We start from the raw sequence: 24274 nt of genomic DNA, 5'->3' as shown, positions 1-24274 counted from the left end.
GGGCACAATGTCCTGCCTCTTTTGAGCTCCAATTTAAGAGTCTGTTGGCAATAGGGCACAAGTTCCTGGCCCTTTTAAGCTCCAATTCAGGAGACAGTTGGCAAGAGGGCACAACGTCCTGCCTCTTTTGAGCTCCAATTCAAGAGACTGTTGGCAAGAGGGCACAACGTCCTGCCTCTTTTCAGTTCCAATTAATGAGACTGTTGGCAATAGGGCACAAGGTCTTGCCCCTTTTGAGCTGCAATTCAGGAGACTGTTGGCAAGAGGGCACAACGCCCTGCCTCTTTTGAGCTCCAATTCAAGAGACTGTTGGCAAGAGGGCACAATGTCCTGCCTCTTTTGAGCTACAATTTAAGAGTCTGTTGGCAATAGGGCACAAGTTCCTGGCCCTTTTAAGCTCCAATTCAGGAGACTGTTGGCAAGAGGGCACAACGTCCTGCCTCTTTTGAGCTCCAATTCAAGAGACTGTTGGCAAGAGGGCACAACGTCCTGCCTCTTTTCAGTTCCAATTAATGAGACTGTTGGCAATAGGGCACAAGGTCTTGCCCCTTTTGAGCTGCAATTCAGGAGACTGTTGGCAAGAGGGCACAACGCCCTGCCTCTTTTGAGCTCCAATTCAAGAGACTGTTGGCAAGAGGGCACAATGTCCTACCTCTTTTGAGCTCCAATTTAAGAGTCTGTTGGCAATAGGGCACAAGTTCCTGGCCCTTTTAAGCTCCAATTCAGGAGACTGTTGGCAAGAGGGCACAACGTCCTGCCTCTTTTGAGCTCCAATTCAGGAGACTGTTGGCAAGAGGGCACAACGTCCTGCCTCTTTTGAGCTCCAATTCAAGAGACTGTTGGCAAGAGGGCACAAGGTTCTGGCCCTTTTGAGCTCCAATTCAGGAGACTGTTGGCAAGAATTGATTTGGGCATTAGAACAATAACAGGGGCCACCAATTCACAGGCACTATATTGTCTTTTTTTGTCCTAGGAGCACACTTCCAGTACCTTGTAATTTGGGCACTGTGCCTCGAAGGCAGGTAGGGTCTTAGGTTGTACTTGTCAGTCAATTCTAAAAATTCTAGTGCTCACAATCTGGAAAAAAGCTAAATAATAACCCCTAGCGGCGCCACAGCAGTTCAGAAGTTCCCAACCTCACAATATTTACACCTATCAGCAGTGACTGACCAGCTTGCTGACGGTTTCCTTTTATCAGCAGATTTTTCAACATTACACTGCATAAAAACACTAAAAAAAAAAAAGTTAAAAAGCAATGTGTTATGTCAAAAAGATGCTGAATTTTGCTGACTGCGCATCAAAACAGGAAAAACATTAGCTGCGATAAATAAGGACACCCGATCTTTTTCGCTAATGGAAAGACTTGCCCTTGGGCGACCTTGGTGATGAATATGTGGAAGGTGACTGTGAGGAAGTATCAGAGACTGTAATAAATCTTTGTAGGGGGATGGGCGGCCACATATACCGCAGCGGCCATAAACCAAAAATGACATGAACTGTCATTTGACCAAAACAATTAATTAATGGGGGTCTTAGCCTGTTGCCGGAATAGATGATTTTTCGAGATAGTAAACATCTATGGGGCCAGACTCATCTGCCTCTTTTTTTTCCCCACTTAATTATTTATCTGTTTTGCTCCTTTTTTATGCTTTTTTGCTATTAGTCCTGTTGAAATGGCTAAAATGGAGAAAAATTAAGAGTGTGGGAACAGGGACGTATGAGGGGCCATTTATGACCTGTACTGTGCTGCAGACATAAATTAAAGGGATCCTGACGCATTGATTGTGCGGTACAGACCAAAGACATCAGGGTAGTACCGACATGGCGGTAAAGGATTCTGATTGTTCTGAGTTTAGGAGTCCAGTGGGTGGGTCTAGTTAATGACTGAGCTGTCAATCAAGGCTAGGACCGCCCACTGGACTCCTAAATCAGAAAAAAATGGAAGAAAAAGGTTAGAATTTTTCTCGTTTTCTTATATCTAAATCCTTCGGTGGGGTCTGCACCAAAATTAAATGCCTAAGCGGATCCTCAGCTTTATGCCCATTCTGCAAAAAAAAAAAAAACTCTTAAAAGCTTTTGCATTTCTGATGGGTGACACCTGACAAATGCAAGAAGCTTTCTCCGCTGCCATGGCCGCCTTGTCTCGAGAGATCTACAGAAAGCAGATGGCCCTCCGGAGACAGCGCACAACTCTGATCGGTCCCCATATTAGATTTCCAGGGTCGGAGCGGTCTTACATCACTGTGTAATGAAAATGGAACCGATCGCAAGATCTCTGCTTGCTGAAAGTACACAGGAACCCGTCATTGCTAACAGTCGACAATTTCCAAGTGATTGATTTTGGAGTGGAGAATATCTGAAATTGTCAATGCAAAGCATGCACAGGTCACTCCACGTAGGAGCGTGTTCACACTGAGTTTTTCAGATGGATTTAGGCTATGTTGACACGTTACGTTTTTGCAGGCTTACAAAAAAAAACAGGTTTTGATGCTTTTTTGGGTGCTTTTTTGCAGCGTTTTTTTGTGGATTGTTTTGGGTGTCATTTGTCTACAGTACATGTTTATGGTGCTTGGCAGCATTTTTTGCACTGACTTTCTATGGGTAAAAAAAAATGTTGCAAACACGCTGAAAGAACTGACATGATGAAAGTTAAAAAAAACGCTGCAGTTTTCCATATCAGTCAGTAAAAAAAAAAAACAGGAGCAAACATGAGATTTCTGAAATCTCAAATCTTTTGCTACTACTGTGAAAAAACTGCTTTTTATTTGCAAAAAAAACTGCTACAAAAACTGAACGAAAATATTCAGTGTGAATATGGTCTTGCAGGCAAAAAAAAAAATCACCTGTCCTGAGCTAATCATCAGGACTGTGTGGATGTGGGGTCTGAGATTTATCAGTAATGCTTAATAGGTTATTAAGGAGAAAAAAAAACAATAAGAAAAACGCAAAGAAAGGAAGAAAAAAAAAAATAGATCAACTGCATATATACGGACCCGAACTATTAACACAGCAAAACAAAAAAAGAATTTGAAAGCACATCCAATTTTTTTCATCTGCTCAAAAGAATAGACAGAATAAAAAGAAATTAAATTGTCAAATATACATAAAGAAATGGGCATAAAAAAATCAAAACCTCATGCAAAAAAAAAAAAAATGACAGTGTATATTGGGCTCAGGAGACGTGTTATACACTCGAGTTAAAGGGAATACGTCAGCAGGTTTTGCTATGTAATCTGAGAGCAGCATGATGTAGGGGCTTAGAGTCTGATTCCAGTGATGTGTCACTAACTAGGATGTGTTTGAGGTTTCAATAAAATTAGTGTTTTATCAGCTGAAGATTATCACAACAGGACTAGGGGTCTCGTGCCTTCTAGTCCAACCACGCCCCCAGCACTGATTGGTAGCTTTCTGCCAATCAGTGGTGTGGGCGGGGTTATACATAGCTCAGCATTCCGAGCTCTGTTAGATCTGCAGCAGAAAAATCCTATCATAACTGTTGCACCCAGGAAACTAAGTGATACATCGCTGGAATCAGGGTCTCTGCCTCTACAACATGCTGCTGTCAGATGAGATAACAAAAACATTTACTTTTTAAAAAATCCCTAACTGTGAGCCTCCTGCCATGTATGAAGGAGAGCTGCAACATAACAAGTGCCTGCACAAAAAGGACAAGCCACAGCCGATGCCCACGAGAGCCATCCTGGCCGGGTGAACAGTTGGCATGTACGGAAGAAATTTCTAATGAGCTGCCGAGAATGATCAATAAAGGCATTTTGCAGAATTTACATTCATCTAGTGCGGCGCGGTGATAGATCGCCATCTATGCCGAGGCATTATATCATTTAAATGGAATTAGGCCGAATATCAATTCTGAGAGTTGTTGAATAATCAGTTTTCTTTCTGCCGCCTCGCTTACTCATTCAGTTTCTTTTTTTTTCGCTTTCTTCCTTCCAGACTTACGTCTCGTCTCGGAAGCCCGAGAAAGATAATGTCATTAAGGATTGTCATGAAGCAGGACCGGGAGGAGGGAGGACGGGGGAAGGCGTCCAGGTCTCATTAAGCTAAAAGCATGATGGATGTCATGGGGGAATATTCTGGATAAAAGCCCTTAATGCTCAGGCTGCAATGAGATCAGTGTGAGCAGGGTCAGCACCGATACGGCAGGCGATGATGTCACTGGGATGATGTCATCAGTCACACCAGACAAGGGCATAAAAGTGTCTTCTACGGTCGTATCTTGCATCTTAATGATGATGGGTCGTGCTGCGGATTTTCATGAATGAAGTGGAGATTATCTCCGAGGGCGTCTTCTTCACACCAACAGCCTGGTGCATTTGCCATAAATATCCTTTAGTATGATAGGAACCTATGATTTACGTACAAATGTAGCGCTGGCGGCCAGTAGACCATCAGATGTGGATGGGGTATAAAGTATTGTCCCCAACAGAAGATGTTGGCGGCAAGAAGTGTTACCCGCCTGTCCCAGCTCCAGAGTTGGGATCTTCAGTCTTCCTCTGCTTGTGCGTGACCGATTCCAGTGGTAATCCAATACACATCCCTGAGGTTACACTCTAAGGCCAGCTCAGGAAGCCGTAGACCGCCTGAGTATTCAGGTACTTAGCTCATGCCATTGGACTCTGCTGCATCACTTTGTGAGTCTCCTGACATACCCACCTCTGCTATTCCACGGGACTCTGCTACATCACAATATGTGACTCTCCTGACATACCCACTTCTGCTTTTCTGCTGGGCTCTACTACACTGCTACAGATCTACTGGTACTTATTACATAGCTACAAATGAGTCACAAGGGACTCTCCCAACTTACCCAACGCTGTTGATCCACTGGGCTCTGCTTCATTACTACAAGTGAGTATCCTGACAAACAACTCTGCTGTTCCCCTGGTCTCTGCTAAATGACTACATGTGAATCTCCTGACAAACCCCCTTCTCGTATTCTGATGGGCTCTACTACACTGCTACAATAGAGTCTCCTGATGTACCCATGTCTGCTATTCCACTGGGAACTCTTACATAGCTGCAAATGAGTCACAAGGGACTCTCCCGGTTTGCCCAACGCTGTTAACCAACTGAGCTCTGCTTCATTACTACAAGTGTGTTTCCTGACAAACAACTCTGCTGTTCCCCTGGTCTCTGCTAAATAACTACATGTGAATTTCCTGACAAACCCCCCTCTCCTATTCTGCTGAGCTCCACTACACTGCTACAATAGAGTCTCCTGATAAACCCAGATCTGCTGTTTCACTGGGCTCTGCTACATTGCTACAAGTGAGTTTCTTGATATGCCCAGCTATTATTATTATTATTTATTGTTATAGCGCCATTTATTCCATGGCACTTTACATGTGAGGAGGGGTGCACATAATAAAAACAAGTACAATATTCTTAAACAATACAAGTCACAACTGGTACAGTAGGAGAGAGGACCCTGCCCACGAAGGCTCACAATCTACAAGGGATGGGTGAGGATACAGTAGGCGAGGATAGAGCTGGTCATGCAGCGGTTTGGTCGATCGGTGGTTACAGCAGGTTGTAGGCTTGTCGGAAGAGGTGGGTCTTCAGGTTCTTTTTGAAGGTTTCGATGGTAGGCAAGAGTCTGATGTGTTGTGGTAGAGAGTTCCAGAGTAGAGGTGATACGCGACAGAAATCTTGTATACGATTGTGGGAAGAGGCGATAAAAGGGGAGTAGAGAAGGAGATCTTGTGAGGATCGGAGGTTGCGTGCAGGAAAGGACCGGGAGACGAGGTCACAGATGTATGGAGGAGACAGGTTGTGGATGGCTTTGTATGTCATGGTTAGGCTTTTGTACTGGAGTCTCTGGGTAATGGGGAGCCAGTGAAGGGATTGACAGAGGGGAGAGGCTGGGGTATAGCGGGGGGACAGGTCGATTAGTCGGGCAGCAGAGTTTAGAATAGATTGGAGGGGTGCGAGAGTGTTCGAAAGGAGGCCACAGAGCAGGAGGTTACAGTAGTCAAGGCGGGAGATGATAAGGGCATGGACTAGGGTTTTAGCAGATTCTTGGTTTAGGAATGTACAGATCCGTGAAATATTTTTGAGTTGAAGGCAGGAAGTGGAAAGGGCTTGGATATGTGGTTTGAAGGAGAGATCAGAGTCAAGGATTACCCCAAGGCAGCGAGCTTGTGGGACTGGGGAGAGCGGGCAGCCGTTTACTGTAATGGATAGGTTCGTTGGGGGGGTCGCGTGAGATGGGGGAAAGACGATGAATTCTGTTTTGTCCATGTTAAGTTTTAAAAATCTAGTGGAGAAGAAGGATGAAATAGCGGATAGACATTGAGGGATTCTGGTTAGTAGGGAGGTGATATCTGGTCCAGAGATGTAGATCTGTGTGTCATCAGCATAGAGGTGATACTGAAAACCGTGAGATTCTATGAGCTGTCCCAGGCCGTAGGTGTAAATGGAGAAGAGCAGGGGCCCTAGCACTGCACCTTGTGGGACTCCGACAGATAGGGGGCGAGGTGAGGAGGTGGTGTGTGAGTGGGAGACGCTGAATGTCCGGTCTGTTAGGTATGATGAGATCCAGGATAGGGCCAAGTCTGTGATGTCAAGGGATGTGTCAAAACCAGAGGACAGGTCCAGGAGGAGGAGGACAGAGTAGTGTCGCTTGCTCTTAGCGGTTAATAGGTCATTGCCGACCTTAGTTAGGGCAGTTTCAGTGGAGTGGTGTGACTGGAAGCCAGATTGTAAGCTGTCGAAGAGGGAGCTGGAAGATAGATGGGAGGACAGTTCAAGATGGACGTGTTGTTCCAGTAGTTTGGAGGCATAGGGGAGAAGTGATATAGGGTGATAGCTAGATACAGAGGATGGGTCAAGAGAGGGCTTTTTGAGGATAGTTGTGATGCAGGCATGTTTAAAGCTGGAGGGGAAAACACCAGTTGTGAGTGATAGGTTGAAGAGATGGGTTAGGGTTGGGATGAAGACTGTGGCGAGGTTTGGGATGAAGTGGGAAGGGATCAGGTCAAGTGCACAGGTGGTGAGATGCGATTGTGACGCCCGGGAGACCGAGGTACCCAGCACCAGATCAATGAGGTCCGTCTCTTGAGGGGGATGTCACTAGTGGCTTGACCCGGTGTTGTGGCCTCAGGCGATGCACAGTGTAAGGGATATCATGAAGGAACAGACACTTACTTGATCAGCAGCAGGTCCTCTCAGCTGTGATGACCCCGATCCTGGATCGATGGCTATTGTCCAAATGAAAGACTGAGACGCTAGAACGTTTAACCAGTTTACTTCAACAAAAAGGGATTTGTGACCAACACTGTCACCGGAGTCTGTATAAGAACCCTGAATTACTTTGACCCTGTCAGGATTTCCACCTCTTATTATGCGCAGTTTCTGTATGGCCCTGCTGCTGTATGTGAACTGGCTGCCGACCCAATCTGTCTTTTCTATGCTCTGGTTCGACGGACAACCCGAGTCCTTTTTGTCGGCTTACCCCCTCTGGGAGTACTGCTGAACTCTGTGTCTGTTGCTGCGTCTTACCCTAGTGAAGCTGATATCACCTCACGTCCTTCTGGTTGCTGTATTATATATAATGAATATAGCCACGGATCCGGTATCCGTCTCTGCGCCTATTATGGGTAGTGATTATTGCTACCCGGTTCTCACACTGTCCTTTTTCTCTATTCCTCTTTTCCTACTATGGGTATTACGGGCCTATAATCCGTCATAGGGCTGTTAGGAGTTCAGTTATACGACCTCTCACTTTCAGCTCCTCAGCCCAACTGCCAGTCCTTTTCTCAGACCAGAATAGATCAAGGGGAGTCTCTGGAGCTCCCCCTTCTGGCCGGAGATGGTAGTGCAGTCTTGCTATTTTAATATTTGTATTTGGTGTCAATAACTATTTTTGTGGCAAATACCCCTAGGGGCGCCACACGATCTTGAGAGGAGAGTGGAGAGTCGATCTTCTGTAATGGTGGAGAAGTTGGTTTTGGAAGTGGAGGGCTGGGTAGTTGGGAGGAAGGGCTCTGGGGGTTGTCGACTAAAACTGTCTCTGATGTTATCAATCTTCTGCTTGAAAAATGAGGCAAAGTCTTCCGCAGAGATAAGTGGGGGGAGGGAGGAGGTGCTGGGGGATGGAGGAGAGAATTAAAGGTGTTGAATAACTGTTTAGGGTTGTGAGACAGGGAGGATATGAGAGATGAGAAGTAGGTTTGTTTAGCTGTGGCGAGTGTGGTCTTGAAAGTAGTGAGGGACTGTTTGAATGCGATGAAGTGTTCGTTGGAGTGGGATCTTTTCCATCTGCGCTCAGCAGCCCTGGAAGCTCGCCTCAGTTCTTTGGTCAGGCCGGTGTGCCAGGGCTGTCTGTTGATTTTGCGAGCTTTGGTATGTGTGAGAGGGGCAAGAGATTCCAATGTTTTGCATGTACATCGGGAGATCAGCTGTCAGCTCACGCTAAAGTGTTTGGTCATCTTGGGGTCCAAAAAATGATCAATTCTGTTAAACCATAAATGAGGATTATTTGTCGGACAGATGGCAGCAAATATTTGTTGATCCTGATCCCCACCGGCAACATGGAGACGAATTTACAATGTTCAGATTTTATCTTGTATACAACGTGGATGTATCTGTCCCAATTGCCAGAAGTCGGAGGCAGGAAATTATATCTGCCCTACATATGAGTCACCGAACCCTAGATCTCAGCTCCTTCTCAGCTCCTAGATCCCAGCCCCACACCCTAGATCCATACATGTTGTGATTTTGCTTTTTGCTCCCTCTAGTGGTCATTAGTGATTTGACTCTGGAGCGTCTGTCTTTTCCTATATCCTCACCTGGGCCGTTAGTTCAGGGGCGTTGCTATATAAGCTCCCTGGACCTTCAGTTCAATGCCTGGCATCGTTGAAATCAGAGCTAATCTGTTGTGCTCTTGTCCTCTGATCCTGGTTCCTGTTTTTCAAGCTAAGTCTGCTTCTTTGCTTTTTGCTTTTGTTTTGTTTGGTATTTTGTCCAGCTTGTTCCTATCTGTATCCTGACCTTTGCTGGAAGCTCTAGGGGGCTGGTGTTCTCCCCCCGGACCGTTAGACGGTTCGGGGGTTCTTGAATCTCCAGCGTGGATTTTTATAGGGTTTTTGTTGACCAGATAAGTTATCTTGCTATATTCTGCTATTAGTAAGCTGGCCTCTCTTTGCTGAACCTGGTTCATTTCTGTGTTTGTCATTTCCTCTTACCTCACCGTTATTATTTGTGGGGGGCTTGTTTCTTGCTTTGGGGTCCCTTTCTCTGGAGGCAAGAGAGGTCTTTGTTTTCTTCTCCTAGGGGTAGTTAGATTCTCCGGCTGGCGCGAGTCATATAGCGATCACCGTAGGCATGATCCCCGGCTACTTCTAGTGTTGGCGTTAGGAGTAGCTATTTGGTCAACCCAGTTACCACAGCCCTATGAGCTGGATTTTTGTATCTTGCAGACTTACACGTTCCTCTGAGACCCTGTCCACTGGGGTCATAACACATACATTCCCTAGATCCCAGCCCCACACCCTAGATCCCAGCCCCACACCCTAGATCCATACATACCATAGATCCCAGCCCCACACCCTAGATCCCAGCCCAACACACTAGATCCCAGTCCCACACCTTAGATATCAGTCTCACACCCTAAATCCATACATACCCTAGATTCCAGCCTCACAGCCTTGATCCCAGCCCCACACCCTAGATCCCAGTCCCACACCCTAGATCCCAGTCCCACACCCTAGATAGAAGTCCTACTCCCTAGATCCATACATACGCTAGATCCCAGCCCCACACCCTAGATCCCAGCCCCCCACCCTAGATCTCAGCCCCACACCCTAGATCCCCTAGATCCCAGCCCCACACCCTAGATCCCAGTCCCACACCCTAGATCCATACATACCCTAGATCCCAGCCCCACACCCTAGATCCCAGCCCCACCCCATAGATCCCCCAGCCCCACGCCCTAGATCCCAGCCCCACACCCTAGATCCATACATACCCTAGATTCCAGCCTCACAGCCTAGATCCCAGCCCCACACCCTAGATCCCAGCCCCACACCCTAGATCACAGTCCCACACCCTAGACCCATACATACCCTAGATCCCAACCCCACACCCTAGTTACCAGCCCCACACCCTAGATCCCAGTCCCACACCCTAGACAGAAGTCCCACTCCCTAGATCCATACATACGCTAGATCCCAGCCCCACACCCTAGATCTCAGCCCCACACCCTAGATCCCCTAGATCCCAGCCCCACACCCTAGATCCCAGTCCCACACCCTAGATCCATACATACCCTAGATCCCAGCCCCACACCCTAGATCCCAGCCCCACACCATAGATCCCAGCCCCACACCCTAGATCCCAGCCCCACACCCTAGATCCCAGCCCCACACCCTAGATCCATACATACCCTAGATTCCAGCCTCACAGCCTTGATCCCAGCCCCACACCCTAGATCCCAGCCCCACACCCTAGATCACAGTCCCACACCTTAGACCCATACATACTCTAGATCCCAGCCCCACACCCTATATCCCAGACCCACACCCTATATCCCAGACCCACACCCTAAATCCCAGACCCACACCCTAGATCCCAGACCCACACCACAGATCCCAGCCCCACACCCTAGATCCCAGCCCCACACCCTAGATCCCAGCCCCACACCCTAGATCCCAGCCCCACACCCTAGATTCCAGCTCTTTCCCAGCTCCGCAGCTTTTTATCCTCATTTCCGACCAACTGCCCTTTTGTTGCTTTCAATAGATTGATCTGAGATTTTCTTTTAACCCGACGTCCTCTGACATAAAAGGCCGAGTCCGTCATATCCCTCCCATGTCAGGACACAGGAAGCTCTTAGGATCTGAAAATATCTCTACCAGTGATCGATGGCCGTTGACACTTAAAGGGACAAGATAATGAAAATGACTTCTGGAGCAACTATTGGATGACTAATGTATGACCACAAAGCGCCGCATCCATTTACCGTCCAAACTGATTGGTCACTAAAATTTTTGGGAAATTCTCAGTTAATACCGCCATAATACTTAACAGAAAATACTCCCATAATGTGCGTAAACCATACCGCCATATGAAAATATAGTAATTGCTCTACACAATATTGCAGTTGTATTATACTGGACATGTTGGACATCACTTCATACTCACTCGTTTTTCTGAAGAGTAAGAATCATCTCCCTCCCTTCAATCATCACCATCGCTTCTGCATATGTTGGATGCTAAAAAAAAGAGCAAAAACATTTTTTTGTCAACCTTATTTTGTTTCACTAGATTTGCTGCCCTCATCCTGTCCAGCAGGGAACAATTCTTTAACTTTTCAGCCACTCTTGTAGAGAGGTTGAATCCCATTTATGAGCATTCTGCAAGCACTATAGGTGCAGGAACTTCCTTCCCTCACTCTAGTATGCTTTGCATTAGCCACTATTCAATGGTTTACTGGCCCTGAACTGAAAGTCCACCTCTCTGTTATGTCTGTATGCAGTTTGACAGAGAGGAGAGGAGAATGACAAATCCCCACCACCTCTCTTCCTCAGGAGGGACAAAGACACACCACCACTTTCTATAGATATAGACCCGCCTCCACTTCCTGCAAAGAGACAAAGACCCGCCTCTACTTCCTGCAAAGTGACAAAGACCCGCCTCCACTTCCTGTAAAGTGACAAAGACCCGCCTCCACTTCCTGTAAAGAAACAAAAAAAAAACACTTCCCATAAAAAGACAAAGACCCAACCCACTTTCTGTAGAGAGACAAAGACCCTCCTCCACTTCCTATAAAGAGACAAAGACCCCCCACTTCCTGTAAAGAGATAAAGACCCGACCCACTTTCTGTAGAGACACAGACCCGACCCCACTTCCTGCGGAGAGACAAAAACCCACCCTACTTCACGTAAAGAAGCAAAGACCCGCCCCCAATTCCTGTAAAGAGACAAAAGCCCACCCCCACTTCCTGTAGAAAGACAAAGGCCCGACCACACTTCCTGTAGAAAGATAGACCCACCTCCACTTCCTGTAGAAAGACAAAGTCTCGCTCCCACTTCCTGTAAAGAGACAACGACCCAACCACACTTCAGGTAAAGAGGCAAAGACCTGACCCCATTTCCTGTAGAAAGACACCGACCCATCTCTACTACCTGTATACAGACAAAGACCAGCCCCCACTTTATGAAGAGAGACAAAGACCTATCTCCACTTCCTGTAAAGAGACAAAGACCCTCCTCAACATTCTGAAAAGAGACAAAGACCTATCCCCAATTCCTGTAAAGAGACAAAAGCCCACCCCCACTTCCTGTAAAGAGACAAAGGCCTGACCCCACTTCCTGTAGAAAGACAAAGTCTCGCTCCCACTTCCTGTACAGAGGCAAAGACCTGCCCCCACTTCCTGTAAAGAGACAAAGACTCGCCCCACTTCAGGTAAAGAGGCAAAGACCTGACCCCATTTCCTGTAGAAAGACACGGACCCATCTCCACTACCTGTATACAGACAAAGACCAGGCCCCACTTTATGAAGAGAGACAAAGACCTATCCCCACTTCCTGTAAAGAGATAAAGACCCGACCCACTTTCTGTAGAGACACAGACCCGACCCCACTTCCTGCGGAGAGACAAAAACCCACCCTACTTCACGTAAAGAAGCAAAGACCCGCCCCCAATTCCTGTAAAGAGACAAAAGCCCACCCCCACTTCCTGTAGAAAGACAAAGGCCCGACCACACTTCCTGTAGAAAGATAGACCCACCTCCACTTCCTGTAGAAAGACAAAGTCTCGCTCCCACTTCCTGTAAAGAGACAAAGACCCTCCTCAACATTCTGTAAAGAGACAAAGACCCTCCTCAACGTTCTGTAAAGAGACAAAGACCCGACCACACTTCCTGTAGAGAGACAAAGACCCACTGCCACTTCCTTCCTGTAAAGAGACAAAAAGCCACCCCCACTTGTAGAAAGAAAAAGACCCACCCCACTTCCTGTAAAGAGACAAAGACCTGTCCTCTTGACAACAGGCAGGGAACAGCAAGTTGAGGGGGGCATCTAGTGGCCAACAAGATTTTGGGGGATCAAAACATAAAACAAAAACAGTAAAACATAAAGTAATCTGCAGATTGTCCATGTATCACATTATCTAATGAGATCACGTCGTCTGAGAGTACAGAGACCAATTAAAGGGAATCTGTCACCCGGGTTTACAGTTTCCTATCTGCATGAACCTTTTATTTTAACAACATCTCTGAATCTAGTGCTGCGTATAACAATAAATCCACTAGTGGTGGCCATTACAGTACAAAAAGACCCAGCTTTACTGAGATCCTGAATGGCTTATTAATCTGTATTGTTAAGCAGATATATTTCTCCCAATTTTCAACTATTCTAGGATTGTATTCATGAAGCAGAGGGAACAGGATGAACAGTATTATGTCCCATCCCAAGACCACCAGGATTTTGATACTCCATAAATTTAAAGGGGCAACCAAATCCACTGGACACAACCTACTCACTTTATCACTAAGCTTATGTTGTAGACCCCCAGGGGTCAACCAGAGGGGGGTCACCACTTCCGAATGAGCCGGAATCTTCTCCAGACGTGACTGATGGCTTATTTCTGAAACAGGAAGATGTGAAATGCCCTGATGTCAATTTATTATATATTTCCAGGAGGAATTAACAGAGGAATTACACAATGCTGAGCTATAAAAAAAATAAAATTTCCAGATTTTTTTTTTTGCATAATGAATATAACATACATGGGCAGGAGTGACGACTGTTCCTGCTTAATCCCCCATGCTCTACCCCCCAAGGGTCCGAGAAGCTGAGAATTAGGATGCTGTTTCACAATGCACTCACATTTGGAAGCTGGTGGTTAAAGGGGATGTTCAGGATAACAAAAACATGGCTTTGAGAAACAGCGCCACCCCTGATTACAGGCTGTGGGTGGTATTGCAGCTCAATTCCGTTCACTTCAATGGGGCTGAGTTGCAATACCAGACAAATCCTATGGTGTTAAAAGTAGCCATGTTTTTTCTAATCCCTTTATTTGGCCTGGAGGTGGATATAATTAAAGTTTTAAAACATTTTTGACATGTTATAGTCAAATGTCAAAAAGTTTACTTTTGACCCATTGAGACCCCTACCGATTACTTAAAGGGGGAAAAGAGGATAATCTGAGTATTTCTGACCCTTTTTTTTGAGTCATTGTGGTGGGAGGTCTCAAGACTGGGACACCGACAAATCAAAACTTCCGGAGAAAGTTTTAAAAACTTTGGTTACTTTTTTTCAGCAACACAATGGAGAACCACAGCAGTCCGGATCTATAGTGGCTGATAACAGGGAACAATACCACAAGACACTTTGGGTAAACTTTGACCCCACAGAGGGCCAACTTCTCCTTCCTACCCCTTTAAGAAACAGGAAATAGGAGAATAAAGAAGGAAACGCATTTCCTCAGCAAAACTAGTCTTTTCTGACATCTGAGAAAACAAATATCCAAAAGGTTTCACCTCTTTCAGGAAGGATAGAGGGTCCGGAGACTGGACACCAAGGGTCCGATTCATAATTTATGTTTTTAGAGGATTTTTTTTTTAGTTCACTTTTTTGCAATATTCACTGACCTTTTGTGCCAAATTCTACAAAACCGCGTGAAATCGATGTAAAATCCAAAATGCTTTTTATTTTTGTATTTTATCTTTTTTTTACATTATTATATGGGTTTTTTTGCACTTTTTTATCACTTGATTTTTGCGCTTTTTAAATTGTGCTCTCCTATAACATCCAGGCTCAGGCAGGGCTCCACAGAAGTAACGTGGGAGACACGGCCTTACGACCACTAAGAACCGCCACTATATGAGTGGTCGTTATAATGGATACCTAAGCTAGTTGTCGTAGAGAAAAATTGTAAAATCCATAAAGCAATCTCCGGAGAGGGGACATGTCACCATCACATTGAACATATGGGATTAATTATAATTGAGGAAGTGAGAAAGAGCTGACACTTCAACCTCCATTGAAGTAGGACCTCCTGCCATGAACAGGCAATTACCACAGGGGATCTGCTGAGAACCAGCCAACAAGTTTAGTATTTATATACTCAGAGGCAGAGAAGTACAGGGACTTCCTCTGTTCAAAGGAATGATCTCAGACTCTTTGGAGCCAGTGATGAATATTGGGGTTTGCATTGATCCGATATTTATGGGAGGCATATTTTCGGCGTTGTGGTGAAGAGACGAACATAACGCATTCACACACACCATCGTAAGGCCAGCCGAACACCTCCAATGTAATATCGGTCAGATAGATGATGCTATCCTTGCCATGTTTCATCACTAAAGAAAGCTAAAATCGTAATAGGAAACATGACGATGACAATATCTACCACCTGCGATCTCCAGAGTCGAAGATATCCTGAAAGTTGGAGATCTCATAAACTTCTAAAAGACCTAGCAAATCCCACAGCCAGCCCCCCCATAAGACCTCACTAAGATGAGGTATGTGGACGTAACCTTGATCGCATAAAAGTCAGAGTTTAGATTTTGGTCGTTTGTCAGTCCTGGAAAGTACAGCTTGCTGTGGTTCTGTCAATTTCATAAGGAGTACCTCCCTCCGCTAAAGCTCTGAGCCATTTCTGTAACATTAGGTTTAAATCTTTTACTTTTATCATCTCTTTAATTTCATGTGATTTTATTTATCGTATTGTTTTGTTCCCAATTTATACAATCTTTGTATATTTTCATAAACACTGCCTACCTTTCCAGATTAAATATATAAAATGTAATAGCTCTGTTCCTTTTGCTCTGTAAACCGCCCCCTGAAGCCATGTGCTACCTGTAACAGCGGTCTAATCAGCCTGTATAAAACGATTGGTGGTGGTAGATGGTGGTTCCTTTTGTTATTGTGGAGATGATAGTGACCGTACCAGGGTATATATATCCCATGTGTTGTAATCGGAGGTGTATATATCATACGCTCACTGTGAGTTCCCCGATAACTGGCCTGGTAGTGGAAGCAGCCGCAGCCTCATCCATCACTCGTCAGTCAACTGCGTAATTGTCCTGACGATTGGAGGTGGCGGAGTTGCCGTACCCTGACACTACTACAAGGCCCCACACATGGGGTATGCGACATAGCTAATCAGAAGAACTATACTACATTTCTAATTGGAGGTATTTGCTAATACTATTTCACCTACTACATATAGGGATAGGATTTTGGAGATAGTAATACCCCTTTAAGTAGGTTCTCTGTCTCCATGTGGGCATCGTGCAGTCTTGCAGACCCTCCTCCGATTCCTAACCTCATAAGTGCTGTTGTCATGATTGACAGGAGCATCTAAGAAGTTTAACTGTTGTGATTGGAGCTGGTTCCCCTTGGGTGCTGGCTGTATGACACAGCAGTCACCCATACGGTATGGCACAGGCTCAGCTCCCGAGCCTGTTTCATTAACTCAGTGTACGTCGTCCAGAGGTTGCAGGGGTATTCCGGCTGCTCTCACTTCCCCATCGGGGGGGTAACCAGAGGCGGTGACTTCTACTGATGCTCGATCGGCAGTTATCAGGCCCCTGGGTGGTATCAGGAGATGTGACGTCACCGGCTCCGCACACCTTCCGGAAATGAGCAGAGCCGGAATACCCATCTAACCGTCAATGCCATCTACACTGCAGGGATATTTATGGCGGTCTCGTTTATTGCACATATGGCCGCCTGCCCAGAATGTGAGGTGAAGGAGGCGACAGAATCCCCTTCCAAACCTACTGAAAATATCTTCAAAAATGGCCAGTAAGTGATAAGTCCGGTCAGGATCCCCCCATCCCTACGGCCCCCCGCCAGGGCCTATAAATTCCTCACCACTCAGCTATATATAGTGAGCTATGTATACCGCACCAGGACGGCTCATATAAACACCACAGAGACATTGTACAGCTCCAATACACCACATGGCTCGTGTCTGCAGACACAGGACTGGCCACAACCAATACGGCCGCCACTGGAGAACCCCGCAGGAGCCACTCAGCTCTCCTAGAGTCCTGCAAGGTATAATCTCAGTATGGAGGAAACAGGTGTCATTCACGGGAAGGACAGGAGGAAGGAAAGAAAGAGAAAAAGGATGGAAAGAAACAAAGAACAAAAGAAAGAAGGAAAGAAAAAACAAGAATTGAAGGAAAGAAAAAAAAAGAACGAAAGAAGGAAAGAAAGAAACAAAGAACAAAAGAAAGAAAGAACATAAGGAAGGAAAGACAGAAAGAAGGAAGGAAAGAAGGAAACAGAACAAAAGACGGAAACAAAGAAACAAAAGAAGTAAAAAAGTAAGAAAGAATGAAAGAAAGAACAAAAGAAAGCAAGAAGGAAACACAAGAAGGAAGGAAAGAAAGAAAAAGAAAGAAGAAAAGAAAGAAAAAGGAAAGAACAAAAGAAAGAAGGAAACAAATGAAAGAAAGAAAGTAGGAAGGAAAGAAGAAGAAAAGAAAAAAAGGAAGAGAAGAGAGAGTGAGAAAGAAAAGAAAGAGGGAGGGGATACGAAAGAAGGAAGAGAAAAAGGAGAGATAAAAAGAAAGATAGAAAGAAAGAAAATAGAAAGAACGATGAAGAGAGGGAATGGGAAAAAAGGAAGAAAATAGAGAAAGAGAGAGAAAGAAAGAAAAGGAAAGATAAAGGGAGAGAAAAACATAGATGGGATTTATATTACAGAACTGATTGATATGAGAGATTATGAATGAATGAGTGAACAAATAGAATATTTTTCTTGATTGACAAGGAAAGACAGAATGAAATAGAGACTAAAGATGAGACTGAGTGACATTATAGATCAGGACTGGTATATAGATGTACAGACAGAGGACACAGATCCCAGCGCTGCCGCTCCCTGCACATATATACACACACACATATATATATATGTGTATATATATATATATATATATATACATATATATATATATATATATATATATATATATATATATATATATATATATATATATATATATGTACATCCTGTGTATAGCCCAGCAGTGCATATACCCACACAGGTATACACAGCCCCCCGACCCCCGCCTGCACCTTCTGCCGCTCCCTGCACATATATACACACATATATATATATATATATATATATATATATATATATATATATATATATATATATACATCCTCTGTATAGCCCAGCAGTGTATGTACCCACACAGGTATACACAGCCCCCCGCCTGCACATATATACACACATATATATATATATATATATATATACACATCCTCTGTATAGCCCAGCAGTATATATACACACACAGGTATACACAGCCCCCCGCCTGCACCTTCTGCCGCTCCCTCACCTCCGGTCCCGGTGGTCGGTGCAGGTGTCCCCAGCATCATCACCATCCAGATCCCCACCCAGACACGGGTCCCCCCGGGCCAGGCAGCTCCGTCCTCCATCCGCGGACCCCCCGACTTCTTCCCGAGCCCACATGCAGCCCCGGAGCATGTCCCCCAGCCGCGGAGCCCGGAGCCGCCGGTGCTGGAGCCTCACACACAGCAGAGCCCGGCGGTGACGGGGCCGCGGTATATATAGTGATGACGGCGGAGGGAGCGGGAGGAGGACCAGCACCGGGGACTCCCCCCTCCTCCACCGCTGCATCACCCCGGGGCTCTCCTGCTGGGGCGGAACTACCACTCCCAGCATGTCCTGTCAGGGCGGCTGTCAGTGCCCGCTGGGAGTTGTAGTGTCATTGGCCTCTGTGAGGACATTTCTTCATATTACCACAGTACTGAGGGAGTATGACACATGCCGCTCATCATTATTATTATTATTAACCCTTTAAGGACGCAAATAAGTTTTCCTTTTTGCTCTTTCTTTTTTTTTCCTCCCTTTTTGACTTTCCGTCCACATCGCCCTACCTGGGTTCATTTTTTTGCGATTCTTTTTTAACACTATTATTTATTTTATCCTACACTGTACTGAAAAATGCAGAAAAAAAAATGAAATCGTAAAAAAAAACCAACACGCAATTCCTCCACTATTTATAGGTTTCGTCTGCTCATTATGGGGTTAAAAATGACCTGATAATGTTTTTTTTTCCAGGTCGCTACGATTACGGCGATACCAAACATGAAGGAATTTTTTTATTACTACTCCAGAATTATCTTTTTTTTTTTTTTTTTTCAGCCGTTCAAAAAAAAATGCAATTTATATAAAAAAAAGAAATGTCGGATATACAAGAAAATTGGGGACTAATAAATAAAGAAAAAACTTGAAAAAAAAAGTTGAAAAAAATAAAATAAAAAATAAAAGTTAAATTCGTCCCTCTTTTCCCTACTTTATAAATTAAGAAATAAAAAAAAAATACGCATATTTGGTATCGCTGCGTTCGTAAAAGTCCGATCTATCAAAATATAAAATAATCTGATTGGTAAACGGCATAAAAATAAAAGAAATGACAGAATTGCATTTTTTTTTTGGCACAAAAATGTAATAAAAGGCAACCAAAACATCGTATCTACCCCAAAATAATATCAGTAAAAGCATCGCCTCTGGGCGCAGTAAACAAGCCCTCATACAGACCCATAACCCGAAAATTGAAAATGTTACGCTCTAAAAAAAAATTGGCATCACAAGCAAGTTTTTTTTTTTTTTTTTACAAATTTTTTAATTTTTTTTCACCACTAAAATAAAAGCAAAACTATCCATGTTTGGTATCTGCGCGCTCGTACTGACCTGGAGAATTATTTTGCCCGATCATTTTTACTATAAAATGAAAGCTATAAATAAAAAACTCCAAAAACCCATTGCTGTATTGCACTTTTTAAAAAAATTTTGTTAAAAAATGACATGGTATCATTCAAAAGTAAAACTCGTCCTGCAAAAAAAAAAAGCCCTCATACAGCTATGGGGACGGAAAAATAAAAAAGTTATGGCTTCTCCCAACTCTTAGATCTACCTGCTGACAGTTTCCATATAGAAGGTGTGATCAGATCATCATCCTGCATCTCTGGGATTTTCCATAGACTCCTTGTCACAGCGCCATCTAGTGGTATATTCCAAAGTTTACACCTGGATGTCATGATCCAGATTAGCAAAATGTGCGCTGGTACAGACAGAGTTTAAAAAAAAAAAAGTGTTTCTCATTTTTTTTCGTCTTTAATTAGTTTCTCTCAATTTTTATTATTTTTCTAATTAGTTTCCTACATTTAGAGTCCTTGCAGCTGTCGCTCATTAAAGGTGCACCCACCTGTCTGCGACATATGTCGGCTAACGAGACCCCCCCCATATATTACAGGAATGTGAGGATTATACTGGGGACCCTCATAACAAGTCTGCATTGGGGGCAGCTGTGGAGCCACAATGAAAATACTAGTGGTAGACTGACATGAGGTGTTAGATCAGTAACGGGGATGGGGGGCCGCTATGTGCACACGCTGCGGATCTGCAGCAGTTTTCCATGCGTTTTACAGTAGCATGTAAACCTATGGAAAATTAAATTCGCTGTGCACATGCTGCGGAAAATACCGTGCGTAAACGCTGATGTGTATTTTCCGCAGCATGTCAATTCTTTTTGCGGATCTGCAGCGTTTCTGCCCCCATTGACTTCCATTGTGTCGGGCACATCCGCAGCAAATCCGCAGATGTAAAAAAGATCTGCAGTTTAGCTGCGGATGAAACGCTGCAGATCGGGAGGAGGGAAGTGTGTGCACGGAGTGTGGGCGGTGACTGTGTGCATGTATAGTGTGTGAAGGCGGGGTCTGCGGGCTGTCCGTGGGTCTGCGGCGGGTCTGCCGGGGTGTCTGCAGGGCTGTGCGGCGCTGTCCGGGGGGTCTGCGGGGCTGTGCGGCGCTGTCCGGGGGTCTGCGGGGCTGTGCGGCGCTGTCTGGGGGTCTCGGGGCTGTGCGGTGCTGTCCGGGGGTCTGCGGGGCTGTGCGGCGCTGTCCAGGGGTCTGCGGGGCTGTGCGGTGCTGTCCGGGTGTCTACGGGCTGTCCAGGGTTTTTTTGGGGGGGTTGTGTGTGTGTGTGCAGGGATCGCCTGATGGGACTACAAGTCCCATCCGGCTATGCCTGCTACAGTGGGAGTGATTGACATATTAGCCAATGACGGGACAGTAGTAGTCCCATCATCCGGCTAATATGTTGAATGTAAAAAAGCAAAAAAAACCACATATATACAGTACATACAACATAGCGTACATACTCACCAATCACCTTGATCCCGAAGCCATTGATCACCTGTAAAAAAATATTAAAATAATAAACCAAAAATATACTCCCTGATCCGCAGTAATCCATGTAATAACGAGTGTCCCACGAAGATCTCCCGTGGAGAGCTGTCACATCAGCTGATGCGACCGCTCTCTAGGGGCGCCGGCGATACAATGACGGAAGGTATCCTTCCGCACTGTATCCCTCCGCCACTGTGAGTACAGTTCATACTGTCACTTGCGGCACAAATGTGTGGGAGCAATGAACTACAGTAACCTCTTCAGCGATGCACTGTAGGAGCCATTGTATCCTGTCAGTGTGTCACTGGAGGCCTATAGATTGGTGACATCACCCATGTCACTGTTCTATAGGGGAGATCGTCGTGGGACACTCGTTATTAATTGAACTACCTCGGACAGGGAGTATACGGTTGGTTTATTATTTTTTGCAGGCGATCTAGGAGTGCTTGTAGGTATGGTGAAATTAAGAATATAACACTTTTTTCTGGCTGTGTCTTTTCTTAACTCTTTCTCTACTATAGGATTAGTGATGGATAGGTGTCTTATTGACGCTTCTTACTAACCGGGCTTAATGTCACCTTACATTAGCAAGGTGACATTAACCCCTTATTACCCCATATGCCACCACTACAGGGCAGTGGGAAGAGAGAGTCTAAGTGCTGGAATTGCGTAATTTCTGGGGAGGCTGGGGGCTGGTATTTGTAGCCGGGGGGGCCAATATCCATGGCCCCTCTCTAGGCTATGAATATCAGCCCGCAGCTGTTTGCGTAGCCTTTCTGGCTATAAAATATAGGGGGACCACACGTCATTTTTTGGGGGGCTGATATTCATAGCTTGGGAAGGGGCCATGGTTATTACCCTCTTCCCAGGCTACAAATATTGGCCCCTGGCTGTCGGCTTTCCCCCTCTGGCGCAGAAAATTGCATGGGAGCCCACGCCATTTTCTTCCCATTTTTGATCAAAATTAAACATATTGTTCATTAATAAACATCGGCCTTGCTATTATATATCTATGGATATATCTATAGATGGATATCTATGGATAGAACTATGGATATATCTATCTATAGATATATTTATAGATAGATAGATAGATCTATAGATACATAAATATATCTATCCATATATCTAACTATCCATCTATCTATCTATCTATCTATCTATCTATCTATCTATCTATCTATCTATCTATCTATCTATCTATCTATCTATCTAATTCCATCTATCTATAGATCTATATATCATTTATCCCATTCCTTCTATCTATCTATCTATCTATCTATCATGGAGTGTGGGTTGGACAAATGTAAAAGAGGAGGTTGGACAAGAAATGACATCACAAATCTTTTTTTTTTGTTCAATAATATATCTTTATTTAGCTTTCAAAAACGCATCAAAAACGCACCTGCGTTTTCTGCTGAGAGATGTGGATTCAGTGTGGAAAAATCTGCAGGCAAATCCGCAATGTGTGCACATAGCCTTAAAATAAATGTCCCGTCCCCTATGCCGATTCATTTCAGTTTCTTAAAGGGGTTGTCTCCTCTTGTTATAAATGGGTCAATTGCACTTCACTTGTTAAAAATCCTCTGTTCTCAAGAATGGGGGAATTTTACATTTTTTTAGACTGCTTTGTTGTAGACTATGTGCTGCTGTCATGCTTGAAAGAGACATTTAAAGGGACTGTCCACATTTAAAGGGATTGTCCACTACTTGGACAACCCCTCCTGAATCCCTGTTTCTCCCCAGTAAAATAATAACACCTATACTCAACTCCGGTGCCGCCACCGGTCCAGCGACGTCGTCATTGGCTCTCCCAGGGCTCCTGTGACATTATTATGTCACGCAATCCCTGCTGCCAATCAGTTCTGGATTCACTCTCCTTCTCCTACAAATAAAGACATCGGGAAGAAGTGAGAGAGCAGCCGCGGCCTCTTCTATCACCATAGAAGAGGTGAGAGAAGCCAGCGCTGATTGGCAGCAGGGATTGTGTGACATAATAATGTTACGGGAGCCCTGGGAGAGCCAATGACGACGTCGCTGGACTGGTGTCGGCACCGGTGTTGAGTATAGGTGTTATTATTTTACTGGGGGGATTCAGATGGGGTTGTCCGAGTAGTGGATGACTCCTTTAAGACGTCAAACTGATGTGATCCATCCATTACTGTAGAGAGGCATCCTACCCTTGTAGTACGGTGCCGCATAGGGTGCTACACAATAGTACGGACATCTCGGCACTACAGAACCGCCCGCACGCCACGTGCCCCAATAATGGTAAAAATCAGCTAAAATAAATCCCATGGTGGAACCTTCCTCCCGTGATTTACGAGCGCTCGCCCTCTCCGGCATCCATCGCTGAGCAGCGTAACATTCTTCTCATCAGAAGCATTTCTGCCCGGCACTATTTCTAGTCCTCCTGGGTGAGGCGCTGACAGCTGCTCCCTACACAGCTGCCAGGCACTAAGTATAGGGGGCCATGTGTCATAACAAACAATACTGTCAGATCAGACGATGGACCGACAGGGGGCGCCACTGAGCCACATCACAGCTACGAACAAGGCTGTAATCACACATTGGGTCAGGAAATATTTCATGCATTATGCAAAAACCACAGACCAGACCATAAGATGATCACAATGTGCTAATAAAAAAAATATATACTTTTTTGGCTGAAGTAGGTAAATATATTGATAATTTTTCCTAGAGAGTAACACCCTTTTGTTTGATGTCAGTTTGGGCGGCACGTCACTGATACAGCCAACGAAGGGCATGATAAATACAAATAACTGACATTGTGCATCCTTTACCACTAGAGGGAGCTCAGGAGTTCTTTATACCCACTGTATGCAGTACGCTCCTGAGCTCCCTCTACTGGCAGCTGCAGGAAGTGAAAATTTATCCATTTTCCCCTCCATGATGAAGAGAGTGTGAGTGCATGGAGAAGGCTCATATGAGCAGGTTCAGGCTCTGATCGCTGTTGTTTATCCACTTAAATGCTGCTGCCAATCCGAAAGCGGCATTTAAGTAGAGCGATCCTCCTTTGGAATCCAGTGGGTGGGGGGGCCAGTGCCAAGCA

At 45.0% G+C, this 24274-nt stretch overlaps 1 protein-coding gene across 2 annotated transcripts in view; it reads right to left on the bottom strand.

Moving 5' to 3' along the window:
- Window positions 1-18565, bottom strand: part of ADAM19 (ADAM metallopeptidase domain 19) — a 63815-nt gene extending 45250 nt beyond the window's left edge. For both annotated transcript variants that reach the window (XM_077266430.1, XM_077266431.1), the window contains exons 1-3: window positions 18327-18565; window positions 13506-13609; window positions 11164-11234 (exon numbers count right to left, since the gene is read on the bottom strand). In XM_077266430.1, the coding sequence (XP_077122545.1) occupies window positions 11164-11234; window positions 13506-13609; window positions 18327-18426 (275 nt within the window). In that variant the 5' untranslated portion in view covers window positions 18427-18565. The remainder of the gene's footprint in view (window positions 1-11163; window positions 11235-13505; window positions 13610-18326) is intronic.
- Window positions 18566-24274: the final 5709 nt, after the last annotated feature.

This window comes from Ranitomeya variabilis, chromosome 5, assembly GCF_051348905.1.
Source record: "Ranitomeya variabilis isolate aRanVar5 chromosome 5, aRanVar5.hap1, whole genome shotgun sequence".
NCBI lineage: Eukaryota > Metazoa > Chordata > Amphibia > Anura > Dendrobatidae > Ranitomeya > Ranitomeya variabilis.
The sequence above is the reverse complement of the archived record's forward strand: the minus strand, read 5'-3'. Positions and strand labels throughout refer to the sequence as shown.